We start from the raw sequence: 20,860 nt of genomic DNA on the forward strand, positions 1-20,860 counted from the left end.
GCTGAGAAAAACGTTTTCTTAATTTGGGTAATATGTAATTACAGCTTAATGACACATCACACAGAGAACAAGAGAAATTTAAAGAAAACATTCATTCATTGCCAATTTAAATTTCAGATTTTAAAATTCTATGACAATGATGACACAATTTCAATTTTTATATCCTAGCATGTAAATCAGAAAAAAAAAACAAGGTTAATCATCAAAAAGAGCTAAAATGTACAGTTATCCATTTTTATTTTAAAAGAACATAGAGGGCAAAAAGTTTAAAGATCAAAATTATTTTACAAATACTTCAAAATAATGGTTACAAGTATAATAAGTTTAAGAGGAACATTGCTTCAAATTTATTGCCCATTCTTTTGACCCTAGGAAGAAAAAAAAACAATAGTTTATTTCTACAATTTATCAAAGAAAATGGAGTGTCACTTCTGACATTTAATTTAGCCTTTTTTATGTCATAGGAACCCAATGAAGAATGGCTCAAGTAACATCATGGTACCACTTAAGGACTTAAGAGGAATCACCATAGAGAACAAAATTGGTGACACTGGTGGAAGGGGATGGCAGAGAGAAATAAAAAAAGAAATATATGTGTAATAAAATATCTGACATAAGCATGAAACAGTCCGGAAGGACCGTTACTTTTGTGGGCAAGGGCTGTCTAAGGAGTGGGGACTCTCTGTAGACTATCTCCTTCGGTCATTTGCTGTTTGTTTTGTCTGGTTTGGATTGGTTTGAGGTTTTTTGAAAATTATAGAAGGCTAAAGGGCACTTTCTGAAATCTTTGACTTAGAGTCAAGAATTTAAATAGGAGTTTGGGATTAACAGGTTCAAATTTCTATATATAACATAGGTAAACAACAGGGACCTACTTTATAGAACAGGAAATGATATTCAATTTCTTGTAATGAGCCATTATGGAAAACAAACTGAAAAAATATATATGTATGTGTGCATACATATAACTGAATCACTTTGCTATACACCTGAAATTAACATTTTAAATTGACTGCAATAAAAAAATAAGAATTAAAAGAAAAAAAGAAGTGAGGGGAAGATAGCAAACATTTCTTAAGGATCTATCAACTACCATGCTCAGTGTAGGACTCTTAATAGTAAGTACGTTATTTTATTTTGCCATATATGGTGTTATCTCTATTTTGCCAATGAAGAACTTTAGGCTCAGAGAGGTTCAATGTTGATTTGCTCAAGGCTACTCAGAAAGTAGGCGATAGAGGATGCAATTACCCCTCAAACGGTCTGACTTCAGAAGTACTACAGCATATCAGGTTCTCCCTGAGTCATAAATAATGCTGAAAGCAATTCTTCTTCAATAAACCACTGCTCCTTGGTATGGAAGTTCAAATCTACTTTTTCTACATACTCCTTTCTGGTGATTCTTCTTGGATTCCACAACCATAGTAAATTTTCCCATGACATGTGAACTGTTTCTAAATTTGAACTGTGCCTCCTGTAGATTTAGGTAAGACTTTAACTGTAGCGAGGAAGACATAAAAATGACAATGAGTACTGAAACCTGCTACCCTGCTCCTCTTTTGACTCTCATACTCCCACATTCCTGCTCATCTTTGTCCCCGTCCTGGAGGAACTCACATGCTCAGAGAGGAGCTGAGTGCACATGGATGTCATGCAAAGGAGCTTGACTGTATCCTGTGTGAAGGGGAACAGCAGAAGGACTTAAAGCAGAGAATGATAAGCGCAGATTTGAACTTTAGAGAGCTCATTCTTGAGCCTGAGTGGAGGATAATTCTTAAGAAAGACAAGATTGGGAACAGAAGTCTGAGTGAAAGAAGATGGGGGCCAAACCACGGTCATCACGGTTGGTATAGAGAAAGAAGGACACAACAGAGAAATATTTAAGAGGTACAGTTGTCAGGACATGGTGATGGACTCAGGTATGAGGAGTCAAGGGTGATTCCATGTCTCAAGTTTGTTCTGCGTGTCATGAGTGTTGGCAACTGAGTTGGAGATTCAGGAAGAAGAGCAGGTTTTGGGGACAAGCAGATGACGAACTCCATTATGAACATCTTGAATTTGATGTGTCTGAGGGACACAGGAGCATGACCAGAAAATAGTCAGATGTAGAGCTCATTAGAGCAGGAGAGGGGACTGGGCAACAGATGTGGATGTGTGAGGCATCAGCTCAAAAGGGGTGAGGTCACCGGTCTTTAAGTGGTGAACAGAGCAAAAGGGCCTTTAAAGGAGACTGAGGAGGAAAAGCCACAGAGAAGGAAGAGAACCAAAGATAACGGTGCATGGAAGTCAAAGGGAGAGCACTTCATGGAGAAAGTGGTCAATAGTTTCAAAGGCTGAAGAGAGGTCAAGGAAGATGTAGATTGAAGAGTCCATTGGGCTTGGCTATCTACAGGTCTTTCATGGCTAATCTTTGCCATGGGAGATTCAGTAGAAGAAGAGGCACATTGTTCAATAAATATGACCAAGACTGAAACTGTCTTATAGTCCATGCCCTTCAGCACTAGGTTTATCATAAACTCAAAGGGAGTCATCATTTGTATTTGACATGTGAACAACTTGAGTCATGGAGAGTCCAATGGTAAACTTTAGTACCTCATTGGCTAGAATCCTAGGCAGAAGTCCTCTGATTTCTTCTATCAGGTTCTTACAGTGGCTTTTGATTAATGATGAGATGTGAAACTGAGCATTAACCTTAAGTGACAAGGGTGGGACTCACGCATTAAATCCAATCACTTTGTCTGTCTCTCATGGTCCAGAACTCCTTTGCATCTTCCTGGGCTCCTCCCTTGTTCCACATGCTGTTACTAAGTCCTGTTGATTCTACCTCGCAAATCTCTCTCAAATGTATCACTCTTCTCATGTCCAGCATCACTACCTAACTCAGGTCTTGTTATTCCTCGTTGGGGCTCTTCGTCCTCCTGGCCCAAGTCTCATTTCCCCTCAGTCCCTGTAAGTCAATGGAGGGACAGAATGGGTCTTGCTCATCTTTCTGTGCTTTAGCATGATATCTGGCACATAGTATAGGCTCAATAAATGTCAAGGAGCAAGTGTAAATAATGAGTATTAGATTTAAAGTTTTGGGTTCATAATTCTTGATACACGACAAGAGAAAGTCATTTCTAGTGAACAGAAGATACTCCTCTTCTCAAATAGGTACTGATTACCGTCCAGCACCTAGTAGTTCTATTTCTTTAACTAGCAGCTTTCCTTATCATCCATGATACTAGGTTAGTTATATGGTATAAGAGAATAAAAACATTTAAGAACAATCTTTTTGCAAATAAGCTAGAGTCATAAATTTCTTATTTATTCATTATATAATGCTAAATTTTTAAAAAGACAACCAACAGGATAATTCTGGTTGGTTTGATATGACAAAGTGAATATTTAGCAAAGAAAGGTGCTGTTCTAAACTGGTTAAAGTGATCGGTGGATCTGTGACAACTCTCACATTGCATCGCTTAAGTAATGTTGCTGGTATAGTTCACCTCTGGAGCTAGCATAGTAACGCCATGTGGTGCAGCCTAGCCACACATCAGTGTGGCTCAGGACAGGTGGAGAGCCACTCATTGCTGCTGACAGTCCTCCCTTCTGAATGTCAATCTTCTCAAATGGAAAAAAGTTTTATTTTACAATATCAGACTGAGACAGATCTGGAAAGGTCTTTGGAGGCTGGCTGGACAAACCCTGTGGTCTTAGAGATGAGGAAGCTCAGGCCCACAACTACTGACGTGTGCAGGGTGAACTGCTGCCTTGTCCACAGTCCCCTCTGGTCCCTAAGGTGTCATTCTTCACCCCACCCCCCACCCCATTGTGTTTCACCCTCATTACTTCCTCTGTTTCTCTCCCTCCTTTCATATGGGGAGTGAACTCAGGGATCCAATAATAGCTGTTAAGTAATCTCCTTTTTAATTCATAAAATTTAAAGTATCCAACATTGTTACATTCCTAAATGGTTTTGTACTCACATATTAGCACCATTACAGTCATTCTGAAATATTCACTGAGATAAATTCAGTTTTCTTTGCTGAAAACTGAATTTATATGATTATAGAGAATGGAGGCTTATGATTTCTGATCAAGTTTCTGCCCTTTTATGAAACAAAATTTTTTTCTTTGTTTTAAATCTATTTCTAATTTTGAAAAAATATAACATTGGAGGCAGGGAAGGTATAGCTCAGTGGTAGAGCGCATGCTTAGCATGCACGAGGTCCTGGGTTCAATCCTCAGTACCTCCATTAAATAAATAAATAGATAAATAAATTAAACCTAATTACCTTCCCCCCAAAACAAAAATGACAACGAAAAATTAAAAATAAATAAATAAAATATAAAAATATAACATTTTAAATTTGTTTAGGAGTATTACTTATAATAATAATTTAGATTAAGAGTAAGGAGCAAGGGGAAAAACACCCCCTAGGATATTTTATATTAAAAGATTAAATTGACTGTATGTCAAGGGGAAAATATTTTGAAGCTCACAATAATTTATAAAGTAAAAATCGACAGCAGTTCTCAGTTCTAACTCCTCCCCATCTATTGCTCCCTCCTTGACAAAATATCAAGGTTATTTTAATACATTACAATGAACACTTTAGTCTCATTTTCTCTCTTAGTAAGTTGCTATCATCCTTCACATGGTCCCACTGATTAAATAAAGTGAAAATATCCTGGAAAAATTAGCTTCCATTTCTAAAATATGTTCATTTTTATCTGTGAGAAATATGAGAAAAGTTGTCCACCAGAATCATAACTATGCAAAGTCACCTGGAGTATGTAAAGCTGAAGATACATCCACCTTAGAGGAGTGGTCTAGTAGCAGAGAGCTGGACTCCAGGCCCCACGAGACCCAGGAGAGAATCCTGACTCCACGTGACCACCTCAACACCCTCACACGTGAAATGGGGACAGTGAGCCTTAGAGTGTTGCAAGGGATAAAGCAGGCAAAGCACCTGACAAACAGTAATTGCCCAATAAGTAGCACCTACAATTATTCGCCTATTACCCAGTCTTGTATCACCACTATTATTATTCCAGAGAAAAGTACGAGATAAAAGGAACAGTAATGCCCTGAATTGCCGTTAGTTTTCTAGATTCTGATTTTTCTACTGACCAATTTGAGGAGACCACATAATAAAATTTGTGAGGGAGAAATACAGTGGATTCTTAGTTGCATGGTCCTGCTTGCGTTTTACCTGGATCCACTCAAGAGGATTAATTCCAAGAAGCACCAGAGAAACCTTGCCCAGTATGGGACCTCAGAACTTCAGGATAAGAGTCATGGATGAATTTGTCTCAAAACGCGTTTCTGTTGCTAATGATGCAGGGTATGTCTGTTGGAAGTTTTGAAACCAATATATTCTTGCTAAATTGCCTTTTGTTTGGAGGAAGAGGGTCCTCTGCTGATAAATATTCTGTCCCTATGTTTTGAACTGCATTTAAAGGGTTTACCTACATCTTTTATGGCAAATCTTTCTCAATTCATTGAAAAACATAATAAAACCATTGTATCACATGGTAAGGGGGAAATATTTTCTTTCCCCCTTTCATTAAAAAAAAACAACCCCAAACATAACAATGAATAATGAAAGGAAAACAAACGAAGCCATTCCATTCCATGGAGGAGGGGCAGAGTAGCTGCAGGGGACAGCTGCAGTGCGTCTGGCGTCCCGATTCTTTTTTTTCTCATCACTTTATTACTTACTGGACTAAGAATGTAGACAATTTCAGCTATGGTTGTTTTGCATTTGAGTTTCTCAACTTAATTCTGCATTGTGCTCATCTGCCCCCTGCCCTGAGTCCTAAGCCAACAGAGTCATTTAAGCATGTTGCTTTGAACCACACAAACAGGGGGCTTTTATTCCTTTTCCAGCTCCACCCCTCCCCATGAGACCCTTGAAATTTGGAAGGGCTCACGTCTTAGTCAGCCTGGGCTGCTAGAACACACCCCATAGACTGAATGGCTTAAACAACAGCCATTTCTCACTGATCTGGAGGTCAGAAGTCCTAGACCAAGGTGTCAGAGGATTCAGTGTCTAGTGGGACCCCACTTCCCAGTTTGTAGATGGCCGCCTTCTTGCTGTATACTATCATGATGGAGGGAGAGAAAGTGCGTTCTCTTCATCTTCTTATAAGGGCACTAACCCCATCACGGGGGCTCTACCCTCATGTCCTCATCTAAACCTAATTACCTCCCAACAGCCCCATCTCTTAATACCATCACAGTGGGGGTTAGAGTGCCAATGTAAAATCTGGGGATGACACAAACATTCAGTCCCTAGCACTCACACCATGCTTTTGTGAATGTTTGTCAAAACCCTTCATGCCTCTTTCAAGCACTTCCCACTCTAGTTTCAGTTGAGTACCAGTTAACTGCATGCTTACACACCATCACTGTGTGATCTTTAATGAGATGCTGTCAACTGTGTCCCCCTCCCCCCAATTCATATGTTGAAACCCTAATCCCCACTGTGATGGTATTTGGAAGTAAGTCATTTGGGAAGTAACTACATTAAATGAGGCCATGAGGGTGGGGCCCCCATAACGGGATTAGTGTCCTTCTAAGAATAAGAGACAGAGAGATCACTCCTCTCTCCAGGAGCAGGCACAGGAAAGGCCATGTGAGCACACAGTGAGAAGGCAGCCATCTACAAGCCAGAAGGAAAAGCTTCCCCCAAACCAACCATGCTGGCACCTTGGTCTTGGACTTCCAGCCTCTAGAATCATGAGCAATCAATGTGTGTTGGTTAAACTACCCTGTCTATGGCATTTTGTTATAGCAGCTTGAGCTGACTGGGACCCAAGATAACTTCAATTCTACTAAACTGAAAAGGCACAGGGAGGAAGAAATAATGAATGTGGTGATTCCTAAGGGGGTATTTGATTCATTTCCAAAAATGTTTTTGAACTAATGGACTAAAATCCTTGGAAGTGAATATTTTCTGTCATAATATTGACTGTTACATAAGGATTTTGTTTTACAATACAGTACAACTACAATTTCCTCCAAATTTCCCTTCAAACCATCACTTTTTTCTTTTTTACAAATTTTCACAGCTCTTGAGTTTCCTACTATGTACTACATTTACACAAGAGAATTTCAATTTTAAAGCAGACACATAAGAGGACAGCTTTTAAAAGCATTTTCAGTGTTTCGTTTCTACGAGAAAGATGTGATCAGCAGCATAATTTGCACTAGTTATTACAGCTTTAAATAATATTTTCAAAATATTACTTAACCCTTTCAGCATGTAGGGAATCTAACAACATAACTACATGGAGGTTCATTAGACACAAAATCACTATGTAGAATTCAGTGTCTCAACAAACGATTTACTGTTTCTTCTAAGAAAGCTGTGTGTTTTCTAGAATTTTGATAAACAATGCATTTATTTCACTGCTGGAAATTGTACCTACAGTAGCTGAGATTTCTGCATAGTAACAAAGTTTGTTCAGGCTGCACATGCTCCTTTAGGGCTCAGGGCAGCAGTAGTGTATTTATTAATACAGAACATCATGTTCCATTATGACAGCCACTCATCCTTGCTAATGAGACATGATCAGCCACCACTATGGATTAAGTGGTGTCAGGTCATCCAAAAATGCTTACCAATGACATGCTTATTAAATTTATCTAGAACTTTCACCATACTAGTGCTGCATTTTATGCAGATGGGAAAACTGAGATTCTGTCCAGAAGTGACACTAAGTGAATCTTGAGCTAGGAAGGGAGTTTTCATCAGAATCTCCTGGGGCATGTGTTAAAAATGTATGTTCCCTGCCTCCAACCCGAGTTTCTGACACAGTGGGAATGGACCTGGAAAGGATCCAGAAATCTGGTTTCACAAGGACCCTGGGTGATTCTGATGTCTTTGATCCACTTTGGGGAACATCTTGTGGGTCCTACACCTAGCTTAGAAACCATACACCAAGAAAGTGTTCTGAGCAAGTTGCGTGAGTCCAAACCCTGAAGTCAGAGAACTTGTCTCTGCTTTCTAATTAATTTTCTCTCTCTCAGGCACTTTAGGTGGCCTCACTGTTGGGTTTCCATGGGGCTGGCTTACCAAGCTCTGCATATTTTTTTTTTTTTCATTCTTTTCTCCCTATCGTCCACGCTACATTAAACCTCAAAGTTACGGGGGCCATACTTAAGGTGACAGTGATTAGCACTTGTGCTGAGAGGTCATGAATGTCAACACGAGTGTGTGGTTCTCCTATGTTCTTTTTAACAAACAGTTCTAGAAAGTTAGGATGTTTGCCAAGAGGGAGAAATCTCAAATACTAAACTTCATGTCCTGGCAGTACAGTGGGGAGGAGGTGATTTTGGTCTGCTTGCCTCGGCGGGCTCCTTGTAAAATCAGCTCTGTTGCTAAGAATGTACAGGATTTCCTTTGCAGATTTATGTAGAAGTTGAAGAGTACAAGGCTGACCACAAAAGGCATTGAGAGTGCCAACTTCTTGTCTTCTAGCTTTACTGGTTGGTGTTGATAGGATGAAACTGGGGGAAAATTGGCTACTATAACCCAAACTCACCCTAATATAATCCTAACTTGAATCATAAAGTCAGTATAAGAGTTTGCAGTGGGAAATATCTCTTTTCAGAGGGAGGCTGGCTGTTCAGCCTTCAAAGGAGGGACCCAGTATTGACCACAGGAATTTGGAATCAGAAATCATTTGAGCTATTCTCCCCGGGACCTTGCTCTAATCCTCCTGGAGGCCAGAGCCTTACATCTTAATGGTCTAACAGAGGATGAGAGGATACAAGGTGGGTGAGGAGAGAGCCCATGATAAATATGGCCCGATTAAGAGAAATAGCTCTGGGTTCTGAATCTGACCCTACTGCTCATTAGCTGTGTGACCTTGGGCAACTTACATAAACTCATTAGCCTCCATTTACTATCTGAAAAAGGGGAAGTCTACTGACACATGGTGAATATTCAGTTCATATTTCTATTATTATCATATCATTAATAGTATTATTTTCCTCTTGGAAAAAGTTGGAAAGCTAAATCTGAGGTTGGCGTTCATCAGTCTCTCGGCTGGGGTAGAAGTAGAAGAATTTTGGTTTTACAAGGTACAGTGGATGGAACAAGGACTGGCTCCCCCTCTCTGGAAACTTACATTTATGTGCCCATCTCGGATCAGTCTTGCAGAAAGTGTGATGAACGATGTCAAGGACACACATAGCATGGTAAAACTCAGGCACAGGTCGAAGGCTTGCAGCGTCAGGTGGTACTCTTCATAGTGAGGTGGGTCTACACAAACTGACAGGAACCTTGTATACGGAAAGGGAAAGGCAACTGCATAACCCAGGTAATTGGTCCCTGCAATTCCGGAAAAAGAGTAGAAGCAATACGGGCCAAGGAGAGCGGATTCCAAGGCTACTGCAAAATGGAGTGGACATCCCATAATGCTCAGAATCACAAAGGTGAAACCAGCTTCCCACTGAAAGTAAAGCAGAAACAAATCGTTACTTTGGGAGCTAGCTTTTTCAGAAGATCCTTAGCAATATGAGGAAAGAGAGAGACGCTGGGTATTCATCTTTCCTACTAGGAGATGAAGGAGAGATGGCTTACAGACTTCTCTTTAGGTCCTTTGGTCCTCCTCTTGAACCTTCACTATGGAGAATAACTTATCAGCCAACTGGGGTGGGAAAAACAAAGATGAGTAAACCGAATTCCTGCCTTACCCTAGGACCTTATTATTCAGGGTGTGGTCCAGGGTCCCAGAGGAGTCACATCCCCTGGGAGCTTGTTAGAAACGTAGAATCTCAGGCCTCAGCCAGACATACTGAATCAAAATCTGCATTTTAACAAGGTTCCCCAGGTGATTCACACATATATTAAAGTCTGAGAAGCACTGCTGTGGCCACAGGAAGATCTGTAATCAGACCATGGTAGTCTTTCTGTCCCATGGGGTTGCTTGGCTCTATACTGTTGAAATGCAAGATACTATAGAATTTTCATCCTTTTTTTTGGGAGGCGGTACCAGAGAGATTGGAAGGAGATCCCAGATTGAGAAATTGAGGCTCAAAAATGCATTGTTAAAAATAGAGGAGCCTATAGACTCATTTCTTCAAAATGAAATTCAGGAACACTAACTCTGGCTCTGTCCTCGCCAGACTACAATACTTGAATACAATAATCACAGGAACTTGTAGAAAATGTTTGGAGCAGGTATCAGATAAAAATTATCCACTTAAAATATAGTTTATTACTGACATCCTTCTTGTAAAGATCGATTAGAATTCAATTCTAATTGGAAACCACATTCTCTGTGTTCCAGTAGAGCTCTAACCTTCAAACTCCCTCCATCATTCTACTCGATGTCTAGAAGTTTACCAGGTATCTCTGGATCCACTGTCTGTGAGCCAGCAGCAGGAGGACACCGGTCGTGATGGCCTGTGAAAGGAAAGTGGGAAAACAACAGCTATGACAGAAGGCGCCTCTGGAAGGAGTCCAATCTGTCTCACAGTTTGACAACTTTATCATGAACTAGAAGGAATAGCATGTGGCTAAATGGATTTACGGCTCTGAGCGTCACCTCATCCGTGATGACAATGAGGAAAAGAGGCCATCAGTGTCACAGAGACATGATTCATACAAGCTCCTTTTTGGATTTCCTGCGTTGCCTTTGCCATCACAGTTATGGCCTTTACCACTGTAAGATGTGACTGCAGTCAAAGTGGGGCTTGATAACCCTTGCCAGGTGTCTTGTTTTGATGAGCCGTCTAGTGTTCCTCGTTCTCACAGATCTCTAAAACTATAAATGGGAAGAACTGGAATGGAAACGCGTCACAGATCCCGGAAAACCCTCCCAGCATCTTTTACAGTTTGCTTTCTTTTGAGATTCTGCAGCCTCAGCCTGCTGGTGGGTTGCAAATCTGTGATCCCTGTTACTCAGGGAATAAAGACCATTATTAGGATGAATGCAGGATGGGACATTTATTGTACCTGGGGCAGTCGCGTTCAGCTTTTCAAAAAAAAAAAAAAAGAGTTCTTTATAGTCTCGGTGGAAGAAAAAGGCCCCAAGTGCAGATTGAAATAGTTCAACAAAGGAGGGAATGGTGTCAGCAGAACTGAGCAATGGATAGTGAAAAAAAATTTCTGGGCACATCTTCGATTCGGCACCGGGTCTGATGGAGACCTTTGTGGTGACTGAGTCTGGAAATTGCTTACTCCCAACCCATAAATCATTTGTTCCTGGTCAAGGAATGTTTTGAGGTTGAGAGAGAAAACCAGGAAGAGATGTGCCTGAAATAAGATATAGGATGAGGACAGGACTAAAAATAGTTACAAGTTAGGTTTTTGACAGAGACATAAGCATGACTGTATGTATAATATCAACAAATTTAAGGGGGAAAAGTCAGAGCTTTTACCAATCTGGTTTTGTGGGTTGCTGCTTTTTGTAGCTCCGGCTCTGGCAGATGTATTGTTTTGAGACCTAGCTTTTCATTTTCCTGGCATATTCTATTTTGAATATTGGATTTAGAGAATTTGAGAGCAAGGGAGAAAAAGCACACACACATCCACTCACACAAAACTTCTCATGGAGCTAAGCTTGAAATTCCAGGCTTGGCATCGCCATACCATAAAACTCCCGTGGACAAAAACGGAACCATCTGTAGTCAAGAGGCTGGCTTGATTCTGCAAGAGGAAAGTTTCCAAGGGACCCTATGGAAGTTGAGCCAGCATAAATAGTCCAACAAAACAGGAGAATTATTAAGATCAACTGTAGTGCTGATGGTAAGCCTGGGGCCAGTCTCTGCTTAAGGCAAAGCACTTGATGGACATGTCACTCCTCTGTGAGAGAGAAACACTAAGACAAACGAGACAAAAAGCAAAGGAGACGCCACTTGCTGGTTTAAGTCCAAGTAGATAGCCGACATTATCAGATACGGAGATTCTAGGTTGCCTTCACTGCTTTGGCACAAACTGTTTCTTTCCTTTTGAAAGTTGAAAAATCCTGCAGAATTGCAGTTGCCTGTTATTTCTGTTGTAACTGCCAGCTTGAATTTTGCTTTGTTTACCCAAAACTTTGAAAAAGATCTTTCATGGGGTAGGCTGGCAGTATGAATGCTGTTCAGTAACTTGTTAAATCCACCCCGAGACCAGCACACCCGTCTTTACTGGTGCTCAGCTGGCTGTGGGAGATGGAGTGTGGGTGTTCCCCCAAGAGTCACAGGATTTTCCTTTTCTTTCATTTTTTAAAAAAATTATTTTTAGATAGAGAAGGGGAAAAGAATTAAAAAAAAAAAAAAGGAAGAGATTTGAGGGTAGGGAAGAGAAGTCAAGTGGGAAAAGGAAATGCGGGAGTGTCTGAGAGCTGAGAAGTTGGGCAGCGTAGGGCGGTCAGATTGTGAGGAAGGATGGAGGGGAGGCCGTGCTCGGGAAGGGTGTGCGTGCAGAGGGGAGGCCCAGCCCCGCACCCCCCAGCCCCCACCCCCGCCCTCCCCAGCTCTCCTTGACAGTCTACTGACTTGCTCTGTGGGCAGTTCCAAGGACGTTACTTGGGTTTTGCAAAAGTTGCTGCTAACATTCTCCGCGATAATTGTGAACCCTCCCACTAAATTTTTAAATTGCCCAGTAAAGGACGCCGTTCCCAGAAGCAAATGAATTGAAGGAAGCAGAGAGCAGTCACAACAGAAATAGGAACCTTCAGAGGAATTATTATAATATGGGTGAATTTGTTCACTTAACAGACGTCTTTTTGGGTCTACTGAGAACAAGGGATGTGCTAGGCACTGTGCGGAGGGAGTAATGTAACAGCATCTAACACTAACCGAGCACTTCCTCTGTGCCAGGCACTGTACCAGACACTCCATGGGTTAAGTCACTTCATCCTCATAATGAATAGCCCTAGACTGCAAATCTGCTTATTTTTCAAATGAGGCACAGAAAGGCTGAATATGACGAGCAAGCTCACCCAGCAACAACTACACAAATACTGGCTCCAACTCTCAATGGAATTTACAGTTCAGATGTGAAAGGAATGTCATAGAAGAACGTCCATAACCTTAGGCAAGCGCGAGTGCTTTCTGTGTGAGAAGAACGCAGTGACAAGATATCACTTCCAGAGGGAACCATCGCTGATGAAGGCATGGAGGGCTCGGAGCAGATTGGAAGGATGGATGTGATTTCACTGGGAGACGGCAGAGGGAAGGGTGGTCCAGGCAGCTGGAGCAGCAAGGGCGCGGGGCACTGTGGCCATCGTGCTTGGGGAACAGTGACAGAGGAGCCCAGAGGGTGCGAGAGGGTCGGTGCTGGGCAGGGAGGGGCAGGACAAGAGGCCGGGATGAGGAGGGCCTCAGAATCCAGGCTCACATATCTGAACTTTGGACGATGAAGCAACACTGAAGGTTTCTGAAGGAGGGGCCAGACTGACGCAGCTGAGGTTTAGAAAGATGGGCTTGTTGTTGCATGCACGCTGGACTGGAATGGAGTGAGGCCTAGAGGGCTCTGTAGGACCTTGGTCTTCAAGATTTTTTTTTTCAAACCCCTACCCACAGTAAGAAACATATTTTGCATCATGACCAAGTTGGAAATATTTTTATATCTAACCAAAATAATAATAACCTTATTATGTATGATACACTCTAATATTCTCTATTCATGGTTTAAATGCTGCTAACTACCCAATAGATTGATTTTATAACCCACCAAGGCATAGAGTCCCACAGTTTGGCTATCAGAGTTATTGAAGTGTAAAACCTGGGTGGGGGTGGGGTGGGAAGTGGGATGGAGTTGGGGGAGGGGGCTGCACAGTGAAAAAGAAGAAGAAGGAAGGCATAGGGATATACTTTGTAGGAAAAACAAAAGTTACTTGGCAACTCATTGGATGTGATGGGGTGGGAGTGGGGCTGAGGTGGGCTGGTTTAGGGAATTGCTGCCTTAAGCACAGTCCTAAGGATCAGGAGCATCTCTTCCCTTGGAAACTTGTCAGACATGCAGAATCTCAGCCTCACCCTAGACTCACTGAATCAGAGCCTGCGTTTTAACACAATCCCCATATGATTTATACACACATGTCAATTTGAGAAACACTAGTTTAGAGGAAAGGATTGAGTCAAAATTCATTCCAGGGTTTGAAATTGGGTTCAAAGAGTGGGAAGTCAGGAGAAGAAATAATTGCTTTTGGTGGTTAGATGATTACATCTTTGGACAAGTTCAGTTTCGAAGCTTAGGATATCTGAGTGGAAAATTGACCATCAGTTTGCTGGAAATCACAGGACTGTTGAAGTTATAAGAGACTTGAGCAACAGTGCAACCAAGTCCCTTCTCTAGTGGATGAAGAAACTGGAGCTTGCATGGGTAAGTCTGGCTCGACCTTTCTCCACAATTCTTGTCTCCCAGAAGGATTCTGGGTGCAGCACTGCTGCTCACCATTGGCCGAGTCACTGGACCCTCCAGGCTTTAGGTCCTGGATTTAAACTCACTGTACTGCAGTCTCTACATCAGAGCTTGATTTACAGGCCGGGTTTTCTAGGATTAAAGTAGAGCTAAGTCCATAAGGCACTATGATCTCCTTGATGCATACTTTGTAGCAGCTGATGCCTTTAAATAACCTGGTTCAGAAATCCTAGGAAAACTCTTTATCATGTGGCTGTCAGAACAGAGCTAGGAGAGTCTGAGGACCAGTATTTGTGAAGAATTTAGAAAGCCTTGGACGAAAGTCACCGAAAAAATACCAAGTATGCATCACTTTTAAAAATCTATCTCTTCCAATCTCAAAAGAGATACAGAGTCATTTTCAAAAGAAAGTATTGTTGAAATGTACAAATTATCTTTCCACCAGAGGAAGATACACTTTGCAGGCAGGTTGAAAAAGAAGGTTGTAGGATGTGTCAGAGACATTTTGAAGTTAACCCTGATCAGTCAGAGCTGTGGTTCACTAGCAAACTTATCACTAGGAGAAGAAAAAAATCACATTGTTCCAAATTTAGACATTATTGAAAGAGTGAGCGTTCTTATTGCTTTCCTTCTCATGAGGATTTTTTCCTGCTTTAGTGTAAATACCAGCTTGACCTTTAGTCTTTGCAACCTAATCAGAGTTCTACTGTATTAGGAATTGTGTGCTATCAGAATAGTGAGCATAGGATTCACCACTCATTCAACAACATTTATCAAGCAGTATTTATTGAATACCTTATATGTTACTTACTCACTTTGTTTCGAGTGATGAAGATATAGCACTGAACAAGATAGAAAAAAATCCTGACTTTGTACATTCTACATTTGGAGGGAAGGGGACAAACAAACAATAAGTAAGTCAACTGTATTGTATATATTTCCATAAAAAAGAATAAAATAATGCCATTTGCAGCAACATGGATGGACCTGGAGATTGTCATTCTAAGTGAAGTAAGCCAGAAATAGAAAGAAAAATACTGTATGATATCATTCATATGTGGAATCTTAAGAAGAAAAAGACACAAATAAACTCACTTACAAAACAGAAACAGACTCACAGACATAGAAAACAAACATGATTACCAGTGGGGAAGGGGGTGGGAAGGGATAAATTGAGAGTTCAGGTTTTGCAGATACTAACTACTATATATAAAATAGATAAACAATGAGTTTCTTCCATATAGCACAGGGAACTATATTCAATAACTTTCAGTAACCTATAATGAAAAAGAGTATGAAAACAAATATATATATGTATACGTATGACTGAAACATTATACTGTACACCAGAAAATGACACAACATTGTAAACTGACTATACTACAATAAGAAATAAAAACAAAACAAAAATATTGGATATTAGATGGTATTAAGGGCTGGGGGGAAAATAGAACAGAGTATGGGAGATTGAGAATGCCATTTGAGGGGAAGGTTTGCAGTTTTAAATAGGGTAATGATGGAAGGCATCAGTGAGAAAGTGACATTTGTTTCAAGAATTGTAGGAAGTTAGGAAACAAGCTGTGTGGGGGAAGAGGCTTCAGGCAGAGAACTGGCAGTGCAAAGGCCCTGAGGCAGAAACACACCTTGGCATGTTTGAAAACAACAAGGAAAGAAATGAGCTAAGAGAATAGTGGCAGGAGAGGAGGTCTAGGAAGTAAAAGGATGAGGAACTCAGAAGGTCACCAGGGAATGGAATGGGAGAGTGAGGCAGGTGGCAAGGGATTAAGAACAAAGGGTTTGGACAGAGAGTAGGGCATAAATGAAAGACATGGTATTAACTAGCATTTGTGTAGGGCTTTAAAACTGGCAGAGCTCTATATTACACAGTCTTTGCTCGAATTGTGCTCATTCTCTATGAGTACCTTAGGGTTAGACAGTTTCACATGCTCTCTTTACCTGTGAAATTCCCCTTTCTACAGGTAAAGGCAATGAGGAACTGGCTGCATAAGGGCCCTGAAATCTTGACCACCTACCAAGAATGTCAAAGGGGAATGGCACCTCCCCAAACCCTAACTCTCTGACTCTACTTCCTCTTGCTGTCACCCTCAAAATAAAAAAGCCACCAATATCTCTGGGCTAGAGATATTATCATACCATTTCTCTGGGCCCGATTGGTCATACAGATGTTTGATGTAGAACAAGTATATATTCAATAATTTGTGAATTTAATCAAATCAGTAATATCTGTTGACCATATTTATGACAGATTCTGTAGGGATAGGCAAAGAATTATAAGAAAGGGACACACAGTTGGGCAGTAATCATTGTTTTGTTAGACTTTGGGCCAGTTGTAAAGTCTGAATTTTGAAAAATAAAATATCAGAATTCACTTCACACAGAAGGTTGTCTTGTTTTGTGAAACTTTTGTTATATTGATCTATATATATATCTATAGCTCTGTCTATATATCAGTATCTATCTACTTACCCTGAGAGAAATACATAGATGTATTTATGTAGGTTCCAGGTCCTGATATAAAATGTTTTTCTTATCCTGGGTCACTAACAAAAGTTTGGAAGTTGCTGGTATAAATGTAGTTGCCATTTCTACATTCTAGTAGATGCTTAATAAACATTTCTTTGAATGACTGTATGGTTTGTGGTAGGTGTTAGGGAAAAGAGTGGAGGTTCAAGACTTGGGTGGTGGTTGTAATAGAATGTATTAAATAAAGAAAAGAATAATACCATCGGATGGTTTCCTTATTCAGTTCCACGCTCTCAAAGGACCATCCCCTTCCCCTCAGATGTTCACCATCATTAAACCCCACTAGACCGAGTTCCTTTAATATTGAGAACTTGTTCTATTCTCCCTGCAGCTCAAGCATGTAGGAGGCAATCAATACATATATATTGAATAAATAGACTACAATATTTCCTAGGGTTTTGCTTTTAGATGATATCCCAGTTCAAGTTCAATTTTTTTAAAAGACTTAAAATATTGTCCCTCCTGGGAGTAGCTACATTTTAATAGAAAACTCCCTAAGATCAAAAAGCTTCAAATTTGAACTGTCTAGTCTCCAGTAATGAATGTCAGGTATCCTGAGAAACAATGAGAGAAGGATTTGTTGGGTCTTTAAGCCTCTGTAATGCCTCTTCAATCAAGCCACCTCCTCCTGAGGTGAGGGGTGTCCCTTTCTTTGACCCAGGGAGCTAGATACCAGTGCTGTCATCCTTCAATCATGTGATCATGCACACTTTCCTAGTGAGGCCTGAAGTTAGTAAAGTCCATCACCCACCTTCTTCAATTATTTTCAGTTCAAACAGTTGTGTGCAAAGAAAAAGATGGGAGAACTCAGATTTTGGTCTTGCAAACCTTTGGGTCATGTAAACACACCTCATTGTTTCTAATAAAAGCATTAGTCTGAAAATTATTTTAATTTGTTCTTCATTTAAAAATTCTTTTTCATGGGTTATACTTTTCTCAATTCAAATTTCAAAAGAGAAATTCCAATTTCTCAGAATATTAAGGTTAAGAAGATTAAAATAAAAGAACGTTTTAAGAATGTCTTGAACAGCATTTCATTATAGTATGCATAATACAGTTTAGTATAATATAGTATAGTATAGATGATTGAATGATATTAAGAAAATCCTATGTTTAAAAGATAACTAAACTAATAGAAATCAGTGTTGTAAGGTAAAATCTGATTTTCTTTAGAATTTTGATGTCTTCATATTGTTGAAAAACTTAAAAAGGATATGTTCTTCTGTTTCCTCTTCCCCTCCCGCCTCGACTTTCCTCTATTTTCTCAACATATGTAATAAAAAATTTTCCTACCAAAGCTCCATTCCAGATGGGACAAGCAATCCAGACACTCCATCCTGTGAACCAAGGCTTGTAGGAAAAGACTGGGAAGAAAGCAATAACTCCAGAGACTACACTGAGAGCCCCCAGAGTCACGAGAATCCGGCCAGCAGCCTGATATAAGCCCTGCATTTTCCTCGGTGACTTGGGTCCTAGGTCTCAAAGATGTTTTGTTACCAAAACATGAGAGTATGTCAGGCCTCAATAAACAGAAGTTTCTTAGAGACAGTAGCCATGACACATGCGGACTGTTGATCTACTTGGAAGCAAGATTGTATTTGCTTTTGTGAAATCATGATCAAATGTAGTGAAATAATTTGACAAAATAAATTCTAATACTAGTTTATTTCAGAGAGAGAGAGAGAAGTTGTTTCTTGTTATGGGCTCCCACCTCCATTCCCTCCATTCTGCTCTGTCCTGGGGAGTGACCACTTCCTGGCTTAATCAGATTCAAAGGCTTGCTGACTGAGCTAATTGTTTCTCAACTCAACCTGTCTGGTGGTTCCAGCATAAAGCCAACATCCTTTGTGCACAATAGATCCACATTCCCAGCACAATTTCCCACAAAACAAAGTAAATTTCCTTCAAAGTTCAATTCTAATATAATTATTTTGGATTTTTTATTTAGGATTATGCATAAGCTTCATTATGAATTTCTGCATTGTTTTCACTGAACCAGCTTCACCTTAATTATTTCATTATTAATTCAATTATCAAGTAAAGTGCAAAGGTGGAAATGCATGCAGTGGTAAAATAAACTTCGAGGAGTAATTCATTAATTGAATAAAATACTGATCTCCATTCTTGAATCGTAATTCAGATTTTAGATGGCAGGCTTATGTACACTGGAGCAATAGCAGAAGTTCATCTCTTAATTTCTCATGCATTTGAGAAAGTGGTGTGTATTTGCTGTGACTCAGACGGCATGTTTGACTGTCTCTTCCAAGACAAACATCTGGAAAACACAGACCACTTTCTGAAGCTATCTGATTAAATTTCCTATACAATCTTCATGCCTTTTTTCTTTTTCTTTAAATAAAATAAAGAAAAATAATTTTATGGATGGACATGCGGTGGTTTAGAATATGGATTGTGGAGTCGGACAGAGCTGGGGTCCTGTTCTGGTCTCACTACCTACCAGGTATGTGTCCTTGGGTAAGGGCAAGTTACTTAGCTTTTCTAGGGCTGTTCTTCATGTGGAAAATGGGAATACAATTAATGTTTGTCTCACCAGGTGGTGGTTGTGAGGATTAAATGAGCCAGTCCACGTAAAATGCTCAGCACTGGGCATGCGATAGCAGAGACGCTTGGGAAGCTACCTGCTATCTCGTCAGGCCATTCCATCCTTGGAGTCCTTTCCATGTGGGACGAAGGAACAGTCTTCATGTTTCTTTTACCTGTTGTCTTGCAGACAATAAGTTTGCCTCTTCCTCATTAGTTTGGTAAGAGCTCCCAAAGGACCCTCTGACACACAGTGAGGAGAGAAGCTTCTCTTTGGTTTTCTGCTTTTTTCTTTCCATCCTTCTGTCTTTAGTAGCCATTCCATCCCAGGTGACCCAGATTTTGAAGCAGTTGCATTCCTGGATATACAGAAGCCAGGAAGCCAGCTCAAGCTTTCTGCTATAGCTATTATTTTCCGTCTCCTCTCAACACTGAGAGTATAGCCCCTGATTTTTTAGTCTAATGCCACTAGGTAAGTTCCACAAGAGCAGAGACCTTGTGAGTCTTATAAATCCCTTCCATGTATAAGACATCCCCAACACCTAGAATCATGTCTAGCCCAGAATCGTTCCTAGTACACACTTGTTGAATTAATTAATGAATACATTCGACTTCCCAGCTACACATTTGGGGACCCCTGCGTCTGCCCTCGTCTAGGACTGTGTGTGTGCACCACGGCCAGTGTGTGCTAATGCTGACGTGTTCCCTTGTTACAGAGGTAGGGGTCTGGGCTGAAGAAAGACTTGTTAGTGTTAGTATTTGGTTCGAGCTGTTTTGACTTTTTCCTTTACTTTTTATCTCAAGGTTATAGCTACATGGTATGTCAATATACTGTGGGTCAGATCACTCTCTTCTGTTTGCATGTTTGAAAAATAAAGACTGTTGAAATACTCATGTTAAACAGTACAAAGATGGCAAACAAAGACAATATTTTTTATTTTAATCTGGGGTGGGGGTGGGGGGCCTTTTCAGTGTTTGTAACGCTGACAGACTAACCCTGACTCTGCCACTGTGACCTGTAAACCTGAATTTATTTGTGATTAGGAGAGTTGTTGCCCTTATTATAACAAAGAGACGGGACAGAGGGAGAAGCAGGAATTTCTCTGTGTGTTTTCCCTGCTGGAGGAAATCTGTTCACACTAATTTCGTAAAGCAAGAAGACTTTCAGGGAGGGAAGCTACCAGGAAAGAAGAGAGAGTGTAATTCCGCTCCTGGCCCAGGCTTCCTCACAGATCGGCCACGTCTCCTGTTCCCAGTGTCTGTTGGGCAGCCAGCAAGGCTCATAGGGCCCTGCCCCCGCCAGGCCCCCTCCCTCGGTCTGGCACTAACTTACTGGAAGGCGGGTCTGTAATCCCTGCTGGAAGTGGTGTTTCTCAAGGTCTTTGCAGGCTGCGTTACAAATCCCCTCTCCCCCTCCCCCAGGG

The 20,860-nt window shown here is 40.7% G+C and overlaps 1 protein-coding gene across 1 annotated transcript; it reads right to left on the minus strand.

Moving 5' to 3' along the window:
• Positions 1–1,022: 1,022 nt before the first annotated feature.
• TMEM212 (transmembrane protein 212) lies at positions 1,023–18,347 on the minus strand. Its single transcript, XM_006188105.3, has 4 exons — positions 18,189–18,347; positions 10,344–10,403; positions 9,124–9,447; positions 1,023–2,947 (listed from the first exon to the last, which is right to left on the minus strand). Exons 1-4 carry the CDS (start codon positions 18,345–18,347, stop codon positions 2,891–2,893), a joined length of 600 nt encoding a protein of 199 aa, XP_006188167.3. The 3' UTR covers positions 1,023–2,890.
• Between the last annotated feature and the right edge of the window lie 2,513 nt (positions 18,348–20,860).

This window comes from Camelus ferus, chromosome 1 (genome assembly GCF_009834535.1).
Source record: "Camelus ferus isolate YT-003-E chromosome 1, BCGSAC_Cfer_1.0, whole genome shotgun sequence".
NCBI classification, from domain to species: Eukaryota; Metazoa; Chordata; class Mammalia; order Artiodactyla; family Camelidae; genus Camelus; species Camelus ferus.

What these genes read in the sequence shown, in the direction of transcription:
- TMEM212 (XM_006188105.3), bottom strand. Translation starts at nt 18,347, where the DNA reads ATGCAGGGCTTATATCAGGCTGCTGGCCGGATTCTCGTGACTCTGGGG. An exon ending in CCATCTGGAATGGAGCTTTG is followed by an intron (nt 10,404 to 18,188) that starts GTAGGAAAATTT and finishes TTCCTTTCACAG; the next exon opens with GCCATCACGACCGGTGTCCT. An exon ending in AGTGGATCCAGAGATACCTG is followed by an intron (nt 9,448 to 10,343) that starts GTAAACTTCTAG and finishes CTTTACTTTCAG; the next exon opens with TGGGAAGCTGGTTTCACCTT.